A 17,579-nucleotide genomic window follows, 5' to 3' on the forward strand; every position below is an offset into this window, starting at 1 on the left:
TACTCTGTAGTATAAATGTATAACAATATTCATTTTTCAAAATACTTGCCCCAATTAATTATTTATAAACTTAAATTTGAGATTTAACGTATAGTTACGTTTATTTTAAATTGGTGTTTTGTAATTAGTAATTACTAGTGCGTATTATCACTGATAAACGTTTGAAGAATTCACAAAACATGCCGAAATTGTTGGTGCTGAGTGCCTGAGTGTAACACATTACTGTCCATTGTGCATAGTACATTAGTGTGTGTATTGTATAGACGTATAGTGTATAGTAAATCTCGCACGACATAATATTTGTACACCTATCCATTTTCAAAAATCTAAATGTGTGCTCTTATTTGTGGTGCACGTATTGATTATCTATGAACGACGGATGTTTAATCTCCTTGTCACTACGGCTAACCGTTAAAATCACGCGCTTCTATTGGCAGCAGTGCATATCGACTACCAATCGGATCGTGTGTACTTTTCGAACGTTTGGAATAACGACTCATCGTAATTCATAGTGAAACGAAGTACGAACAACTGATAAACCAACTGAGTACTGAAGACTGAACTACTGACGGGATTTCCATCGGAGTGTCTGACTGTTGAGTGTTGACGACTTATGTTTCAATAATTGTTTTATTGCGTTCATAGTATTGTCTGTACTCTGTAGTGTTTATACTCAGTTAAGCTAATCACAATTGAAATTCAAAGGTGAAATACGTAAGTGCACAATACTGAAGCACCCTAAGTTAAAACGGATCTTACTGCATCTCGAACTTTTGTACGTCGTCGCCGTATCCGAATAGTCCGCGGACGTGTCAGTAGGTAATAAAGATATAAAACCATGAACAAAGACGATGATTTGTTCGAATTTGACGCTCCTAAGACGTTCGTCAACCTGTACGAGATGGCAAACGCCAATTACGACGGTGCTGACAGAATTTTTGGTAAGTCCGGCAGTGTATAAAAGCGTTAGTATTAAATGTTGGTTCTTGGTTAGCATCGAACATTCTAGTAGGTACTTATTATAAGTAAAAAATACATAGATATTGATATTAGAACCACCAGGTTTAGGTATACCTGACTGTAAAACTAATTTATTTAATTTCTGTCTGAAAATTTTATTATAGGTAGGTACTGTAAATTGTTGTAAGATCATTTAATTTCAGTGTGTACATGAGTAGTGCTAGGGCATATTATAATTTATAAATTCTATTTGTAATTGGTTTAATTTTTTTTTTTTTATGTATTTAATAATATTATGATTCATTGTTTAAAAGGTAGGTATTAATATTCATAATTCATATTTCGTAGGATTTACCTAGTTACCTACCTATGATCATTTTCTGTTAATCATTATTTTAATTTATATTATTTAATATCATTTAATACTTCATTCCTAAGAAAAGATGCTGTGCAGTAATCAGTTTTTTCCAGCAGCTTGTATTATCCCACCAAGATGCAACTGCTGGTTAGACAAAGTCATTGGGTTTCCAAAGGTCGTTGGCTGATGGAATGCTTATCACATAGCAAACATCTATGATAGGAGGGAATTTGAAAACATGTCCTTTTTTTCAACCAAAAAAGTGCTTTTGTTTTTACAATGAACTAAGGCTGTGTTTAAGATATGTAAAATCGTTATTAGGTCTAGTGCGGGGTCTAGTGTTACTTACGGTAAACGATAAATTGGTCCCCGCATAAAAATGCTGTATGCGGACAATTGGTCCCCGTCATAATTTTATACACGGACAATTGGTCCCAGGTCAATATTTTTTGAATAGGTATACGAGTAGGTATAATTATTCTATCTCAGACAGCATTTTGTAATGATTAGGGCTCGATTTAAATGCCTTTTCAAAAAATGCATTATTTATTAAATAAATTCAAATTATTATTAAAAAATGAAACTATATTTGTATTATTTTGGAATTTAAATGATCGATGGGTGTCTTAAAGATACATTTCAGCCTTGTCTAATTTAAAACCTGATTACGCCTCATGTTAAGTTCAAAATGAAAATAATTTATATTATATAGTACTATAACTATTATTTAAAATGTAAAAAAATGTCCCAAAGTTTTTTATATTATTATTATTATTATAATAAGTAAAACAATATTTATAATAGTATTATTTGTTATTATAAATTATAATGTTATACCTAATAATATTTTTAGACAAAAAAGATATCACAATAAGGTACGAATCTTGATGGATTATAAACTTTTGAGTATACTCATCTATACTACTATACTAGCATTATAATATACTATTTTTAGTAAACTGTAATAAAATATTTCCCTTGATAAATAATAATCTTTTAATTAAATTTAAATTTAAACATTTTGACAATAAATTAAATGAAGGTGCTCTCCCATCATATTTAAGTATTTAACTTATTAATTTTTTTTTTGTTAAATATTTTGTATTTAACTTTTAAGCCGGGGACCAATTGTCCGTGTATAAATTATGACGGGGGCCAATTGTCCGCATACTGCGTTTTTTTGCGGGGACTAATTGTCCGGGGATCGATTGTCCTAAATCAAATTTTCAAACTGTAGATGTTACGCAGATATAAAAACTTTAAGAATATCTAAACTAAAGAGTATATATTTATATGCATTTTATATTTTGATATACCTAGTACATTATTTCAGTGATAGACAATAGTACCTACCTAATTATTATAAATTATTTCATTTCAAATCCATTGATTGTTGGTACTTATTTTATCCTTTATTTTTGTTTATTATTTCTATTGGTAAGTATTAGTATTATTTAAAACTACCTACATATTTCTTATATATTTTGAAAAATAGGGTACCTACCTAAACATAATGTTTTGATAACTAATTGTATTGTTAGATTATGTTGAAAAAATGGAAAGTGCTAAATCTGAACCTAATTTGGGAATTGTCAAAAAATCATCAATGGATGGCAATGATCTTCTAGAGGAAAATAAAGAGAATTTTTCACCTGATCAGTTTGATGATCAAAATATCAAGTATGTATTTTACTTATCAAATTTTTATCGTATTTTATTTGTTTAATCTACTTTGAACCTATTTGTTTAAAATCATTTAAGTATAATAATATTCAACAATTATTCTTATTTTTAAATTCAGATAAAATATAAGACTTTTCACTAATATTGTAAATATCTATAATAAGTTATATTTTAACAGTTCATTGGCTCATCAATTAATTCGTTCTGCAAAGAAGTCGAGAACATCAAAATTACATAACAGACACTCAATTACCGTGGAAGGAATTGAACTAGAGTTGCCACGGATCAAACATCATGCTATGATTACCAGACTAGATGAATTGGAAAACACGCCTAAGTTAGATTTGCGCACTCGTTCTGTTGTTAAATCCGAGTACAAATATGAACACATAAAATCAGGTTCGCAAGATAATCTTATATTAGATAAAAGTTCGAAAAAATTCATGAGTATTGCTGAAAAAGTCAGGAATTTCTTCAACAACACACCGCCTAGGTTTCATTCTAAACCCACTGTCTCAGCTGGTGAGTCACTTTCATCCGGTGCTCGTTTTTTGTCTTCTTGCTTTCTATTAGCCCATGTTGTAGGTAGTTCTTATTTATATTTCCTAACAGCTACTTTCTTCATTAATATAAATATACTACAATTATTTTTTGCATTTTTATTATTTAGTTGCACATTTTGTTTATATATCAATCATCTTATGCATGTTACTATGTAGTTAATTTAGTACTGCAATAACTAAAACATAAAATACCATTACTAAGTATGATAGATTTTATCATTTTTACTTGTTTTAGGTTCAAAGGTTTTCAAATCTAGAAGTCTCTTTCCTGGTGCTTTTGAGCCAAGTATTAGCTCAAATAATACTAATAACATTGTTGAAAATAAACCAAAACAGTAAGCAATTTTAATTGAAACATTTTGCATTTTGTTTTTTCTTTTAATTGGTGTATAATTTAATTTAGGGGCAGTAATGAAAACAAACAAAATTATAATAACCTAAATATTAATATTCCTACAAGCAGTATCAAAGTGGTAATACAATTCATTGTCATTTAATACTTAATGCTATAAATATATTATATTATATTTTTTAGGGAAACAAACCTCAAAAGATAAAAGTTCTCAACTCTCAAGGTGGAGTTCAAGTGGTTGAAAACAAAGAACTGGCCCATGGTGGTATCAGAGTACTTGAAAAACAATTGCATACTGTTCCAAAACCATTTAGTTTTGAATCTCGTAAATCATGTGCTACTAAACCTCAAGTATATTAATTTATATAAAAACTAATATCATGAAATAATTATGCGAAGTATAATTTATATTTTTTTCTGTGACATATAGAGTGTGAAAAGTACTGAGCAACAGTGGTCATTTAAAGCCCGGCCAGCTACGGTTTTAAAAAAAAAACCATTTGTTCCTAAGCATGAAAAAAAATATACTGAACCAAAAAATATACGTTTAAATACTGAAAGACGAGCTCAAGAGTGGATGGTTTTTGAACTTGAAATGAAGGAGAAGTTTTCACAGTATGAAGAAAATACAAGAATGGTAATAGTGCTGATTTCTATAATATTCATTTAACTTACTTATGAATATTATATTTTAGAGACAAGAAGAAATGAAAAAAAAAGAAATGGATTTGATTAAAAATATGCGACAACAAACTATTCATAAACCAGAACCAATCAAAAAATATAAACCAGTATTAATAAGAAAATCTGGAAGACCTATTACTGTACCACAAAGTCCTAGATTTTCAATCCGCCCAAATAGAAATTGTTTAAACTCCATATGTGAACAGCTTTAGTAAGTTTACTCATATTTTGGTATGGTGTATATTTTATAATTTACTTTAGTCTTATTGTAAGTTTTATTTTAAAATATTCAACATACACACTACTTAAATGTATGCAGGCATTATTATTAGGTAATGTGAATTAATAACTACTTTTTGAATATCAACATCTTGTGATGACCTCAATTTTTTGATCAGATCATCATCTTTATCAAATTTAAAAAAATTAGATAAACAATAATTAAAATAGTGGGTTACATCTGTGAGTTCCTTAGGCCACACACATTTTATATGTTGTTTATCCATTAAAATAAGAGATCATATTGTTAAATTAGTCAAAAAAATACTAGAATTTGTATGTCAAAGAAGTTAATTTTGGTTATGTTCTGTGTAGTTGAGCCCTTTTGGTCTTTTATTAATTTTGTATCATAATATATTCATATTATTAATACTAGTATTTGTGTAAAAGTATAGATATGATTCAAGAGTTTATTAAAAAAATGTTTGAATTTAAATATTTGAGAATATTTTAGGGTTATGGAGATATTTAGTTTCTTTGGCATGTCTTTAGGTAATTAGTTAATTTTTTAAAAAGCATACTTATATTGTTATTTTAATTTTGATACTTACTTTCTATAATTTATCATTATATCATGTATTTTCAACTTTTTGAACTAAAAAATATGAACCCTAATTTATTATCATAAAATATGTAGTATAATTGGTGTATTGAGTTACTTTATATTTACTGTATACAATTTTACTTTCTGATTAATAAATTATCCATTTTAATCAAAATACCTAATTAAAATTCATATTTTTCTTTTTTCAGAACATTGATACCATTGAAGAATTTAATAATTTGGTTATAAACATTTACTTTTATACTATATTATTTTTTTTTTAATCATAAACCTGTTTTAAAATTCTTAAATCCATTTATTTGATAGTAAAAGCTAGTAAGACAAATGTATTTTAAATATCATGTTAATTAATTATAATGACTGGGGTTAGCTAAATTAATGAGTTCACTAAAAAAAACATTTTGCTTTTATTAACATTTAAAGGGAAAAGGAATAGTTAATATTGTTAACATTTGTAATATTTGTCTTCTGTGTTTTATGAAATTGTATACCTAAAATTTCTATTTAAGCTATTTGATGATGTATGACATACTTATCTCTTTTAATAAATTATCACTTATTTTGTACTATATTTTTAGATTATTATAATAAATTATGTTACTATACTCTATTCATATTATGATGTATTCTAAGTGCTTATCACTTTATCATAAAGGAAATTAAAATTTTAACACCTTTGATGTATCCTTAATGATTTATTGAGTATAGTATAGGTGTCGCTGTACTTATCTTATACACTGATAAACTTGTCGTTTATGCCCAAACCTTATTCTTTCCTCTTATTGGCTAAATTAACCAGTGCCATAATAAGAAATAGATAATATTTATTTTATATTAGTAATTATAGTGTGTAGATTAAAAGTTCTAGACCAAAATAGGAGGAGGTGTTGATACATAGTTCAGAACAGGGCCGTAGCTGGAACAAATTTTCGTGGGGGGTTTTAAATCAAATAATATTTTCATTTTAAGTAATTAAAAAAAACATTTATTTAAAAAAAAATCACATTTTACTATGTTATTAATGCATTTTAATTATTTTAAAGTAAATTTATATTATATACAATTATTAATTTTAAAAATATTTTATAGCACAAAATCTATTTGTCGGTTTTTTTCTTTGGCGAAACGATCAATAACTTCAGCCGGATCGATATGAATTTGGCTATGAACACTCAAAAGAGCTAAACCTGTAAGTCGTTCTTGGCCTGATGAGTTGCGTAAATAGTTTTTTAATCTTTTCATGGTTGAAAATGTACGTTCTGGCGTAGAAGTCGAAACTGGCAATGTAGCTAAAAGCTTCAAAAGAAAAGATATGTTTGGAAAATATTCATAATTACAATTAATATATGCTTCAATAGCTGAATTTGGTTGGTCTTTTTCTGGTTTTTTAGACCATTTTCTTTTCCAAAGTTGAATTTCTGTTGGCAAAACTTCCATATCCAAAAATTCTGAATATATTTCGAAGTCGTTTGCATCTATTTCATATTTATTGCATATCTTTGGTAACAACTTGTGCAGTGAAGAAATTTGTTTTTTATGATTATTAAATCTTGCTTGAAGTTGTTCACGATAAAATTATTAATAATGCTTTAACTGTGTAGTACTGACACTATGGACAATATCATGGAGTTTTTTGAGATAAAATGACAATTGACAATACGATCGATAATTTATTGTTCGATAATATATTAAGTATTTATAGACGTTTCGTCTATCGACAAAACGTCTCTAATCTTGTATGACTTATCTATGTATAATATAATAATATTATATTACCTATATTCTCAGAGTAATAATAATATATATTATAGAAATCGCCATCAAACTTAGTTACTATATTATTACTTTATTAGGTACCCAAATGGCCAAATGGCCACATAGCAAATTATTATAATTAAGTTACTTATACAATTAAATTTATTAGTTGTAAAATATTTCGGGGGGGGGGGGGGTTGAACCCCCCCCCCCCATATACGGCCTTGGTTCAGAAGTATTCAAAATTGAGTCTATTCCACAAAACAGTATAATATTAACATTTATGACATACTCATAAACCTTAAAATAAATAAATAATAAGTGCGTGTCCTTAAGACTGGTGTTATTTAACAAATGGTTTATTAGAGATCCTCTATGTTATATCTCCTTGAGATACCTACTCAATGTTTAAAACACCGTGTAATAAATTAACTAGAGTTAAATTAATGAAAAATAAATAGGGAGGACAGGGCGCCCGCGCTCAAATTCATTTAAAAAATAAAATATATTAGATATAGAAATAACAAAACAAATATTTTGTTTAATTTCAATTAATAGTGCCCATCTATACAGTTATTCGTTTTCGAATTACAACACAATGTAAAAATAATATTTAAAAAAACAATATATTAGGTACTGCTTTCCATGAGCGAAACCCTGGAAACTAATACATCAAAAAGTTATGAAAATCAGTAGCTAACAAACATGTGCACTTACTATTTTTATTTGTTAATTGTGCTCTTAGCTCTTATACGTTCGTCATTAATTATTTTGAACTTTCGAAGCGCTTGTACAAATTATTATTTTTCCTCCATGAAATCCCCAATTCCGGGAACTAACCTAACTATAGGCTTAGAGTAATTATTACTGTAGGGTTGGCCACGATTAAAGTATATCTTTAATCGTGGGGTTGGCACACGTTAATAGTGTTAATACCTAAATTTACCTGAAAAAAAGTATCTAGGTACATAAGTGTATTGTGATTTTCATTTTTCGTTATTTTTTTTTCACATAACATTCCAAATTTATAGACTACATTTCTGTGTACTTTTTTTTACCGTCTACGTCAGTTTGTTAGTTTATACATCTTGGTGTTTAATTTTAATAAATATAAAAATGATTAGTTTGAATAGTATCTACTGTTGTCGGTTTAATTAATTAACGATATTGATGCATTTAACATGCATGAATTACGAGCTTATTGTCATTTCTAAATGTCTTGAGTCTGGTCATTTCATTACAACACTATAATTCGAGCATTCGAGGTATTGCAAACACCATCACTTCGACTACGGTAAGTGATTTATTTTGTATATTATAAGTTACAATTCGTGGAACATTTTTAAATGATTGACATAATTATTTACACATAAACTAGCTTATGGTTTTCACATTGCCCATAATAATATATTAATGGCAATGCCTATACTGCCACAAGATTTAATTCAATTAATAATGATGGTTATACCTATTTAATACTTATTAGTTATTACAAAATTTATATATAAGTATAAAAAAATCATAAATATATTTCTTGTTAATATAGGTACATTTAATTGGTGATGCCTGATAATTGTTATATTATTCGTAAGCTTTGTATATGTATTTGTAATTTTTAGAGTTTCACTCATGGGAGGTATTCGTTAAGTTTATAATATGAGCTAGTGGACCACGTAATCCACCATATTATTGGGTATTTGTATAATTTTAATATTTTTGAGGTGACATTAAATTATAACCAAACTTTAAAATCGTAATGAATAGAATAATTCTTATAATTCTAAACATATTTAGATTTCAGTGTTTTAATTTATATTAAAGTATAGGTACTGATCACTCAGAAAACGTGATTAGTGGTACATTCAAAAGAACATATTATTCGAAATTTAATTTATATATATCATAAAATACTCCAAAAAATATTTTACTAATATAAAAATAAAAATAATGAAATTAGTGTTTTGTGTTAGATTGATTCACCTCATATAAAATAACTTAAATAACTATTTTTTTTTTAAATTAATAATAAAACTTCCTAGCCTATGGCTATCTACATCTATGGATATAATGAACATAATTTTTAGGCCATTTTAAAATGATAATTGATAGTTAAATATAAATAAAAAATATTAGTAATTAAATAAATGTAAACAGATAAACAGATGAGTGAACTAAGTAAAATGTAATTACATAATTACAATAACTAATACAAAATTATATAAAACATAACCGTATACAGATAGAGACTTGGAGGTTGAGTTTAACTAATTAGGTCGTGGGGGGGGGGCGCGTTTTAGACGTAGAAGTGGTGGATGGATTAAATAACTATTAATTATTATTGACTGTGTAATCCTACATAGTTACTTTTTGTTTAAAATAATAACTGTAATTTTACAGTTTTAATAATTTCTATGTACATTATCTATCATATAAATAGAAAGTAAACAAAAATAATTAAATTGTTATGTTCTTATTGTTCTTAAATTAAAAAAAAACATTTGTCAACAAACATTTAAAAATACCTATTACTTTTCTGACAATTGTTACTAATATTCTATACCGTTTTAATTCTGCTACACGTTTAAAGTTTATTACAAAGTTCAACGGTATTTGTTATTAGTCATTACTTATTAATTATTTAATAACTTATCGATGAATTTTTCAGTCAAGTATGTACTCTGAAATAATATCACCCAAGACCCAACTAGTATTATAATAATGTCTTTTGAATGAAATTAAAAATAATAACCTACACATTTTGGATGTTCATACTACCTATGTAATATAAATGATAAGATTTTCGTAAATAATAACACCACAGATTGTTTAACTGGGATTATATTTAAAATTATATGTATAAATCTTAACAATTAAATCAAATAACTAATCCTATAGAGTAATTTATTGAGGCAAGAGAAAAGCTGTGGTGACGTACTATAAAAAATGGTTGAGTTGTCTAACTAGATGTTTTCAATATTTTTATTGGTGCTCAAAATTTATCACAGCTTTATTAGTTAACATTAAAAATAACAATATTTGTCGTAATAAATGTTATTATATATTACTATTTTTAAAGCACTATAATCAATTATTAAAATAATTGCATATACTATTTAATTTAAGTAATTTAATAACAGGAAGGTACAACTTTTTAATATGAACAATTAAGTTGTAAACCAATTTTTTTTTATTAATATCTAATTCTGTAATAATTGAAAATAGATACATTGACTCAGCTACTCAGGTAATTTAGGTAGGTAGTTTGGGAAATAAAAAAAAAATTAAAATTGAATACTGCTCATATCAATTTATTATTTCTAAAAATGTAGCTATGTTTTTACAGTATTAATGACGATACAAAATATTAATTACGAAAACAATTATTTTGATTTTATATGGCTTAATACACTAGTAAGGGTTTAAAAAAATAGTGTTTTTTAATGGTAAGATGAAGGATAATGTTTGTGTATAGGTACACATTATAGTAACATGATAAATGAAAACCAATATTGGTTTACATTTATTATAATTCTAATGATAAGAAGTTTAAAACACTTTAACAACTTAATATATAAAAATAACAATATTTACAAAGTATTTATATGTACACAACATGGGTAATATATGATGCGATTATTCGAAACAATTCAGTCTTCATTTTTTCTTGTACCCATCATGACCATGAGAATCATGGTGCTCCTCGTGGTGGTGATGGTGTTCCTCTATTGGGAACCATTCGGATATCCACACGGGCTTCCAGATTTTCTTCCACGCTGGCAGCCAAATTTCTTTCCAGTCGGGTATCCAAATCTGTTTCCAATCTTCTTTCCATTCCAATTTTTTGTCTGGAATCCAGATCTCTTGCTTTTCTGTTTTCCATTCTTGTTTCCAATCTTCCTTCCATTCGAGCTTCTTGTCTTGAACCCAGATCTGTTTCTTTTCGGTGCGCCAGATCTGCTTCCAGTCTTCCTTCCACTCCAACTTCTTGTCCTTGACCCAGATCTGTTTCTTCGCGGGCTTCCACACTTGCACCCAGTCTTCCTTCCATTCGAGTTTCTTGGATGGCACCCAGATTTGCTTCTTCACTGTTTTCCATACTTTCTTCCAGTGGACCTTCCATACGACTTTCTTCTTCCACAGGTCGTGCGCTTCGTACTCCCATCCGTGGTAGTCCTTGCCCAAGTGCTTAGATCCGGGTACGTATGCCTTGACCAACTCAGGTACGTGTATTTTATGCCAGTCCGGCACCTGTTCTTCCTTCCACGCTGGTACTTCGATGTGCTTCCACACTGGCTTATAGATCTTCTTCCAGTCTGGCACCTTTATTTCCTTCCAGGCTGGTACGTCGATGGATACCCACACTGGCTTGTATATCTTCTTCCAGTCTGGTACTTGTATTTCTTTCCACGCTGGCACTTTGATTGGCACCCATATTGGCTTGTATATTTTTTTCCAGACCGGTACATGCACTTCTTTCCAACCCTGTTTCTTTGTTGGTACCCAAATTGGCTTGTAGATTTTCTTCCATGAAGGCTTCCAGATCTGTTTCTTGCCTGGTTTCCATGTTTTAACCCAGTCAGGCTTCCAGATGAGTTTCTTCTTCCAGTAGCCTTTCAGTGGCTCGTGATGGTGTTCATGATGGTGATCATGGTGCTCGTCGATACCATAACCGTGGTCTGGCACTCCGATGCGGCTTTGTGCGACTACCGGTTGCCTATATATACAGTATAAAACGACACACATGTTAGTTACATATTATATATATATACATATATTTATAATTTCTGCTATATATTCGTTACAACACCCTCGAGATTAAATAGTGAAAAATCATACTGCAAAATTCACACCAGTGTAGTGATGATATGTCAATACATGCGCATATTGCGTTTGCATATTAAATTTCTTTAACACCTATGTTTCTTTCTTTCTTTCGTCTATTCATCATCGAATACAAAGTCTTCTAAAAACAACCATATTCCACGTGCGTTTTATTTTACAATAGATTTTCCGTGTTTGATTTCCCATATCATTGTTCGATTATTATAAAAATTCGGTGCTATAGTCGTGTCGGTATATATATATATATATACCGTTACCTATACGTACTCACGTAGTCCTTTTTATTGTCATCGTTTTCGTATTGAAAGTCGTATATGGTGGGTATCGATTTTTCACAGTTTTCTCTATACATTTCGTAATTTATTCGCCAAACAATATTTGTTATAATAATAATAAAAGCAATTGAGTTCAAAAAAAAAAAAATTAAATGGGATGTCTGAAGAGAGGATCAGTAATTTCACGAGGATTTTTATTAGTGCTGAAAACCGATAAGAACCGCCATCGTTTCGCGTAGTTGTATGATTGTGACTTAACTCACTACGGAACAATCGTAAGACCCCCTACAGAAGATGATAAATATGAATATAACGAGAGATGTATTTAAAAACACCCACCTAGCTGTTATCTTATTAAAAATAGATGTTATTTAACAGGCTTGGTGAAAACGTACGTTTTTTATAGGGATGGATGCAAATACAATAATTATTGATGCCAGATAAGTATATATTTTTTTTCAAATATTTAACGAGTAAGTTATATCATATGAAAATGCTCGTTCGTATGAATTAAGAAATCATGACATTTTCAAGAATAAAATCTTATGGTAATCATCACGCTCGGCACAAGTGGTGTACAATAATATGTACTCTATAATAATGTAGTCTACATAATGTCTATAATATCTAGCCATTTCTAATTATAGTTTTAAAACTATTTTAAATTATGTGATGACATTTACATTTTATGAATTATGTGTAGGTATAAGTTTATTATTTATTTACTATTATCAGTATAATCATGGTAAACGAGTTTGGTAAAACGTGATTTGCGTATGTAGAACGCTTGCTTCAAATGAGCACAACAAATAATATAACAGGAAAAAACGAAATGGTCCCGGAAGACGACAACGAATAGCCAATATTCAGATTTTAAGGTCACCAAATGTCAGTCGAATTAAAAAAAACAACAAAAAAAACGGTATACCATATTCCTACCAAATGCTTTTGCGATCGTCTATATTATGAACCGTATAATAGGGTTGTTGGTATCGAAGATGCCTTTTATAACCTACCCATTGGCACCTACCTACAGAATTAAAGTAATTTTTCCGACTGAATGTATGTACTTACTGCAGACCGGGTTGAGCATAATCGTTACTCGGAGACTTTTTTTCCCGCTTGAGAGACGATGTCGATGACGTGTCGTCATTTGGGAAGGCCACTTGCTGTTGCGGCAAGTCGACTGCCTTCGACCAGACAAGTGTGACGTGGACGAACAGCGCCAGGAACACCTGTACAAGAAAAAGGGAGTAAAAAATAAGTTAAATATTAATAAATATACACGCATATCGTTGCGATCTTTGTATATTTAGACATTTAGTATAGGACATAGGTATACAATGTATATATTATATTATATTATATATAGGTAGTAATTTAAGTATATACGCGTTTTGCCGCTTTCACTGTTCCGCAAACGCGTACATGTATAGTAATATTACATATAATATGGTTTACGTCCTAGGGAAATATATTATACAGCAGCATAAGTAGTTGACTCTCAAGTATGCTCGGGTAGGAGGCTGTTTTTTTAATATCCGGAAATCACGACTAAAAGTTGAACTCGACTTTCACTCGAAATATATACTCACTTGACGGTGGCGCTACGTAAGATAATAATATATGATTATTCATGATATTATATATTATAACTATTGGTTTAAGTGCGGTACATATAAACAATAATTTATTATTATAGTCGTTTCTATATATTAAAAACAGATCTGCAGATCTATGAGTACATATATCTACTCACATTATCTACTTATACATCATATTGGTATTTGGTAGGTACCTACGCTTCATCAAGGAAATAATTTAATTGAGTCGTGTTGTATGGCATAATAGTATGTATAGTACCTACAAAAGTTTAGTAGCTGTGCAAAATTTGAAAAAAAAATCAAGCGCTGTTTTAACGTGACACATACATTTGGTCCAGAATATAATAAATTCGGAGAGTAATAAATAATAATAAAATGGTTTGGGCGTATGGCGTAACCGGTGAAAGCATCCCGGGCGAAAAGAGCGTGTATTTTTAACTATTTTTTTTTGTTTTTCAATGTCGCCCTTCCTTGCACGCAGTTTTTTATCATTGCATAACGACTATATATCCGATATATTATTATTATTATTTATTCGTATAGAAATAACATGTAGAGTTGAGATCTTATGTTTATGGTGAAAGTTCAGCGCTCAAGGTATTATATCTTTCAGAAATGCAGTGATGGACTACAAAGTTGAATTGAATATTAGGTATAGGTACAGTTTAAAGCATCGCATTTATACCAGACGACAACTAGTCGCACATATAAAATTTTTTATATAACTGTTATATCCGTTTAATTAATGTCGGCGACTGAGCAGATTATAATGGCATCGATAGAATATGTGAACATTTGAATAATATAAAACTATACGATCGTTGAAGGAATTTCATAATAAAATGGTATTTTCTAATATGTTTTTTAGTGAATTTCTGTAGTTTGTTCGGTTCGATTGATGCCCGGTTTTGGTGTAAGTATATAATAAATGCATACCTTATACAGCATATGCATACATGCATAACGCTAGTGTGCACAATATTATACGCATCTACATATTAATAGACGAATGGCGCATTGAAAAGGGTCACCGCGGAAAGATGTTTATAAATATAAATAAATCGTTGGAAATTGTATGGATCCGTTAACATGTTAAAATATTATGTCTATAATACGCCATGTTGATTCTGGATGAAAATCTGTTTGTGTATGTTACCGAGTTTATATTACAATATTATATATGTAGCTGAATTTCCTGTATACGGAACTATTAATCGATTGGCGGTAGAACCTATGTATAAAAAAATACATACCGCAGATGGCAAACCAGTCGCACTGACCTAAAATCCAAAAGCGCCCGATCGTGTTCAAAATGAATTATCTAAATAATGCACAAGATAACGTTTCACCAAATTGCCCTCGTTTACAACCGTTAAAGTTATAATATTATATGTTTATAGGTATCACACCATCCTTATTTGTTAATATTTATAATTATTTGCCAACATATACATAATATCATACATATAGGTAGGTATATGCGTGCGCACTACCTATTAACGAAAAAAAAACTTCTACAAACGCGTTTGGTACGAATAGAAATATTATGTTTTTTTTAAGCAATGAAGTTAATGGCAAAGGAAATCTTGATATAAAAAAATGGCGGTTGGCCTACTGTACAAGTGTCTGATTACGAGATGACTAAAAAAACAAGGTTGTGATTTTCAATTACAAATAGGTATGGAGTTTTATGTAGCATGTAAGTATAATTGGTGAAAAGCTGAATATTATCAGAAAAATATGTTTTCATATTACTTCCTGGAAGTGAATATTCAAAATGTGTACAAATTCCTCGAGGACGAAGCTAGTTCATACTAAAATGGTATTATACATTCATGTTTTTGACTAAAATGTTCTGTGGAGAGAGAACTGTTACTCCGGCGTTAAAGTCTCCGGAAGCACGCGGGAAAGTACCCATGAGAACAGTTGTTCGCTCGAACTATAATAGCAATTTACTAGCAAGAACACTATTGTGTTGTGCGCGCGCCCGGCCCAAATATAAAGCGCTATTCTTATTTTGTTATTATTATTATATTGTACAAAACATATATATATTATACTGCCCCGTACTGCTCGCACGAATCACGGGAAATTATATTTACACGAAGGATATATATATTATTTATTATTTAAGTTGTATATAGGTATGTACTATGTATACGAAAAAGCAAAGAAGAGAAATTTTGAAATAAATATTATAAATAGATATTATATATTGTGTCGTGATGTTCTATTGTGAGCAGAAAGAAATATATTATAATGTGAAATCAAATCATAATTATACGCGATTGCAGGCGCGGTGAGTTGCTATATGCTCAAAGACATAATAATATCTGTTCTGTATATACACTTTAGATGTATCTGCACGATAAATAGATATTTAGAATAGTAAGTGTGGTATAATAGTGTAGATATAATAAGGTATATATATATATTAATATATTATATAGACATAAACAATAATGTATAATGGAAATAAGATTTTTGAATAGCATGAACGGTATTTCAAAACTTTTATTATTGTGAGTTATGTTTGTTTTATAATAAAAAAATATGATACCAGAGAAGTTTTTGTTTTTGAAAAAAAGATAAAAACAAATATAGATAAATATTTCCGTCGATTAAAAAAAAACCACTTAGTTTGACGCACGGTTTTGAAAAATTACAAATAATAATAATGACATGCCACTGTGACGGCAATGTACAAAGAAATAAAAACCAAAAACTCAATATAATAATAATATGATATCGCACAATTCGAAATTTAATATATAAAACGGACGGTTTTGTTATTTTTCCCAAAAATCATGCAAATTATTATTGTTCTTAAAACGCAAATTGAATGAATCGAATACATTTAAATTGAAATATACTATTATTGTATGATAAATAATCGATATTGTGATATAATAAAATCAGAAATATGTATATAAATATTTGGTACTAACCACTATTTGGTGGCGGTCCATAATGTTTCGTGAACAGTGCTTGTGCGTTCGATTGTTTTTACTTGCTGCGAGCCACCACGATGTCTGCAAGTCCGTTGCCGATTGACATGTAGTATCAAACCTCCGAACCGTTTTATATCGAGTCGATTCGCCGTTGCCGGGGCAAGGTCGTTTGTCCCTACCATATCCTCCCCCGAAAAGAAGACCGAAATAAATATACGCACGCACTTTCTTCCAGCGCCGCAACTGCGGAAGGCGAATGACTTTCACGCGCGCGCCGAAATACTTGGACTGCGCGGCGGAGACTTGCTGCACACCGAACATATGAAATGTAATATTATTATTATCGCTTGTGATATGACTTGGTCTTAGCATTGCAGATTGTGTAATACGTAATTTTATGATAACGAGTATAATGCGTTCGCGGCACAAGTTTATCTAATACGTGAGTTTGAGGACACGCGATCTTTCATTTCGTCAACTGCTTCCTCGATCAGTTCGCGTTGTACCGATCATTTACGCGAGGATGAGTGCTATATGCAGTCGACGACGAGTTTTCAAACGATATCTTGTAACTGTAATATTGTTTATTACTGCACGCATATACGGTATCGTTGTAGTTTTTTAAAGTTATCGACTCTTGGCATTTCGAATTTTTATTTAACGACGTCTTACATCGAAAAATACTACTTATTACTTAGTACTTATTAC

The 17,579-nt window shown here is 29.7% G+C and overlaps 3 protein-coding genes across 5 annotated transcripts; 1 reads left to right on the forward strand and 2 right to left on the reverse strand.

Annotated features, from left to right (window-relative positions):
• Window positions 1–517: 517 nt before the first annotated feature.
• On the forward strand, window positions 518–6,060 carry LOC107172911 (uncharacterized). 3 transcript variants are annotated; one of them, XM_089223844.1, is made up of 9 exons: window positions 518–941; window positions 2,860–2,998; window positions 3,180–3,523; window positions 3,800–3,899; window positions 3,968–4,037; window positions 4,100–4,267; window positions 4,347–4,553; window positions 4,612–4,811; window positions 5,633–6,060. In XM_089223844.1, coding segments are annotated over exons 1-9 (1,332 nt in total). In that variant the 5' UTR covers window positions 518–838; the 3' UTR covers window positions 5,634–6,060. The 3 variants fall into 3 exon arrangements, with proteins under 3 accessions (XP_089079970.1, XP_089079971.1, XP_089079972.1); XM_089223846.1 differs by having other exon boundaries at window positions 519–941; window positions 3,180–3,400; XM_089223845.1 differs by lacking the exon at window positions 5,633–6,060 and having other exon boundaries at window positions 4,612–4,812.
• Window positions 6,061–6,527: 467 nt separating this feature from the next.
• LOC149056775 (52 kDa repressor of the inhibitor of the protein kinase-like) lies at window positions 6,528–6,881 on the reverse strand. The gene has a single exon (XM_089223176.1). It carries the CDS (start codon window positions 6,879–6,881, stop codon window positions 6,528–6,530), a length of 354 nt encoding a protein of 117 aa, XP_089079302.1.
• A 3,605-nt stretch (window positions 6,882–10,486) lies between these two features.
• Window positions 10,487–17,028, reverse strand: LOC107172908 (uncharacterized). Its single transcript, XM_089222830.1, has 3 exons — window positions 16,869–17,028; window positions 13,391–13,551; window positions 10,487–11,913 (listed from the first exon to the last, which is right to left on the reverse strand). The coding sequence occupies exons 1-3, from the start codon at window positions 16,887–16,889 to the stop codon at window positions 10,854–10,856; spliced, it is 1,242 nt and encodes a 413-aa protein (XP_089078956.1). The 5' UTR covers window positions 16,890–17,028; the 3' UTR covers window positions 10,487–10,853.
• Between the last annotated feature and the right edge of the window lie 551 nt (window positions 17,029–17,579).

This window comes from Diuraphis noxia, unplaced genomic scaffold (assembly GCF_037042655.1).
Source record: "Diuraphis noxia isolate RWA-SAM2 unplaced genomic scaffold, SU_Dnox_SAM2 contig0003, whole genome shotgun sequence".
In the NCBI taxonomy this organism is placed as follows: domain Eukaryota; kingdom Metazoa; phylum Arthropoda; class Insecta; order Hemiptera; family Aphididae; genus Diuraphis; species Diuraphis noxia.

Coding starts and splice junctions, on each gene's coding strand:
- LOC107172908 (XM_089222830.1), bottom strand. CDS start 16,889: ATGGACCGCCACCAAATAGTG. Junction 13,552..16,868: donor TGGACCGCCACCAAATAGTG/GTTAGTACCAAA, acceptor TTTCTTGTACAG/GTGTTCCTGGCGCTGTTCGT. Junction 11,914..13,390: donor TATGCTCAACCCGGTCTGCA/GTAAGTACATAC, acceptor CTGTATATATAG/GCAACCGGTAGTCGCACAAA.
- LOC107172911 (XM_089223844.1), top strand. CDS start 839: ATGAACAAAGACGATGATTTGTTCGAATTTGACGCTCCTAAGACGTTC. Junction 2,999..3,179: donor TTTGATGATCAAAATATCAA/GTATGTATTTTA, acceptor ATATTTTAACAG/TTCATTGGCTCATCAATTAA. Junction 4,038..4,099: donor CTACAAGCAGTATCAAAGTG/GTAATACAATTC, acceptor TATATTTTTTAG/GGAAACAAACCTCAAAAGAT.
- LOC149056775 (XM_089223176.1), bottom strand. CDS start 6,881: ATGGAAGTTTTGCCAACAGAAATTCAACTTTGGAAAAGAAAATGGTCT.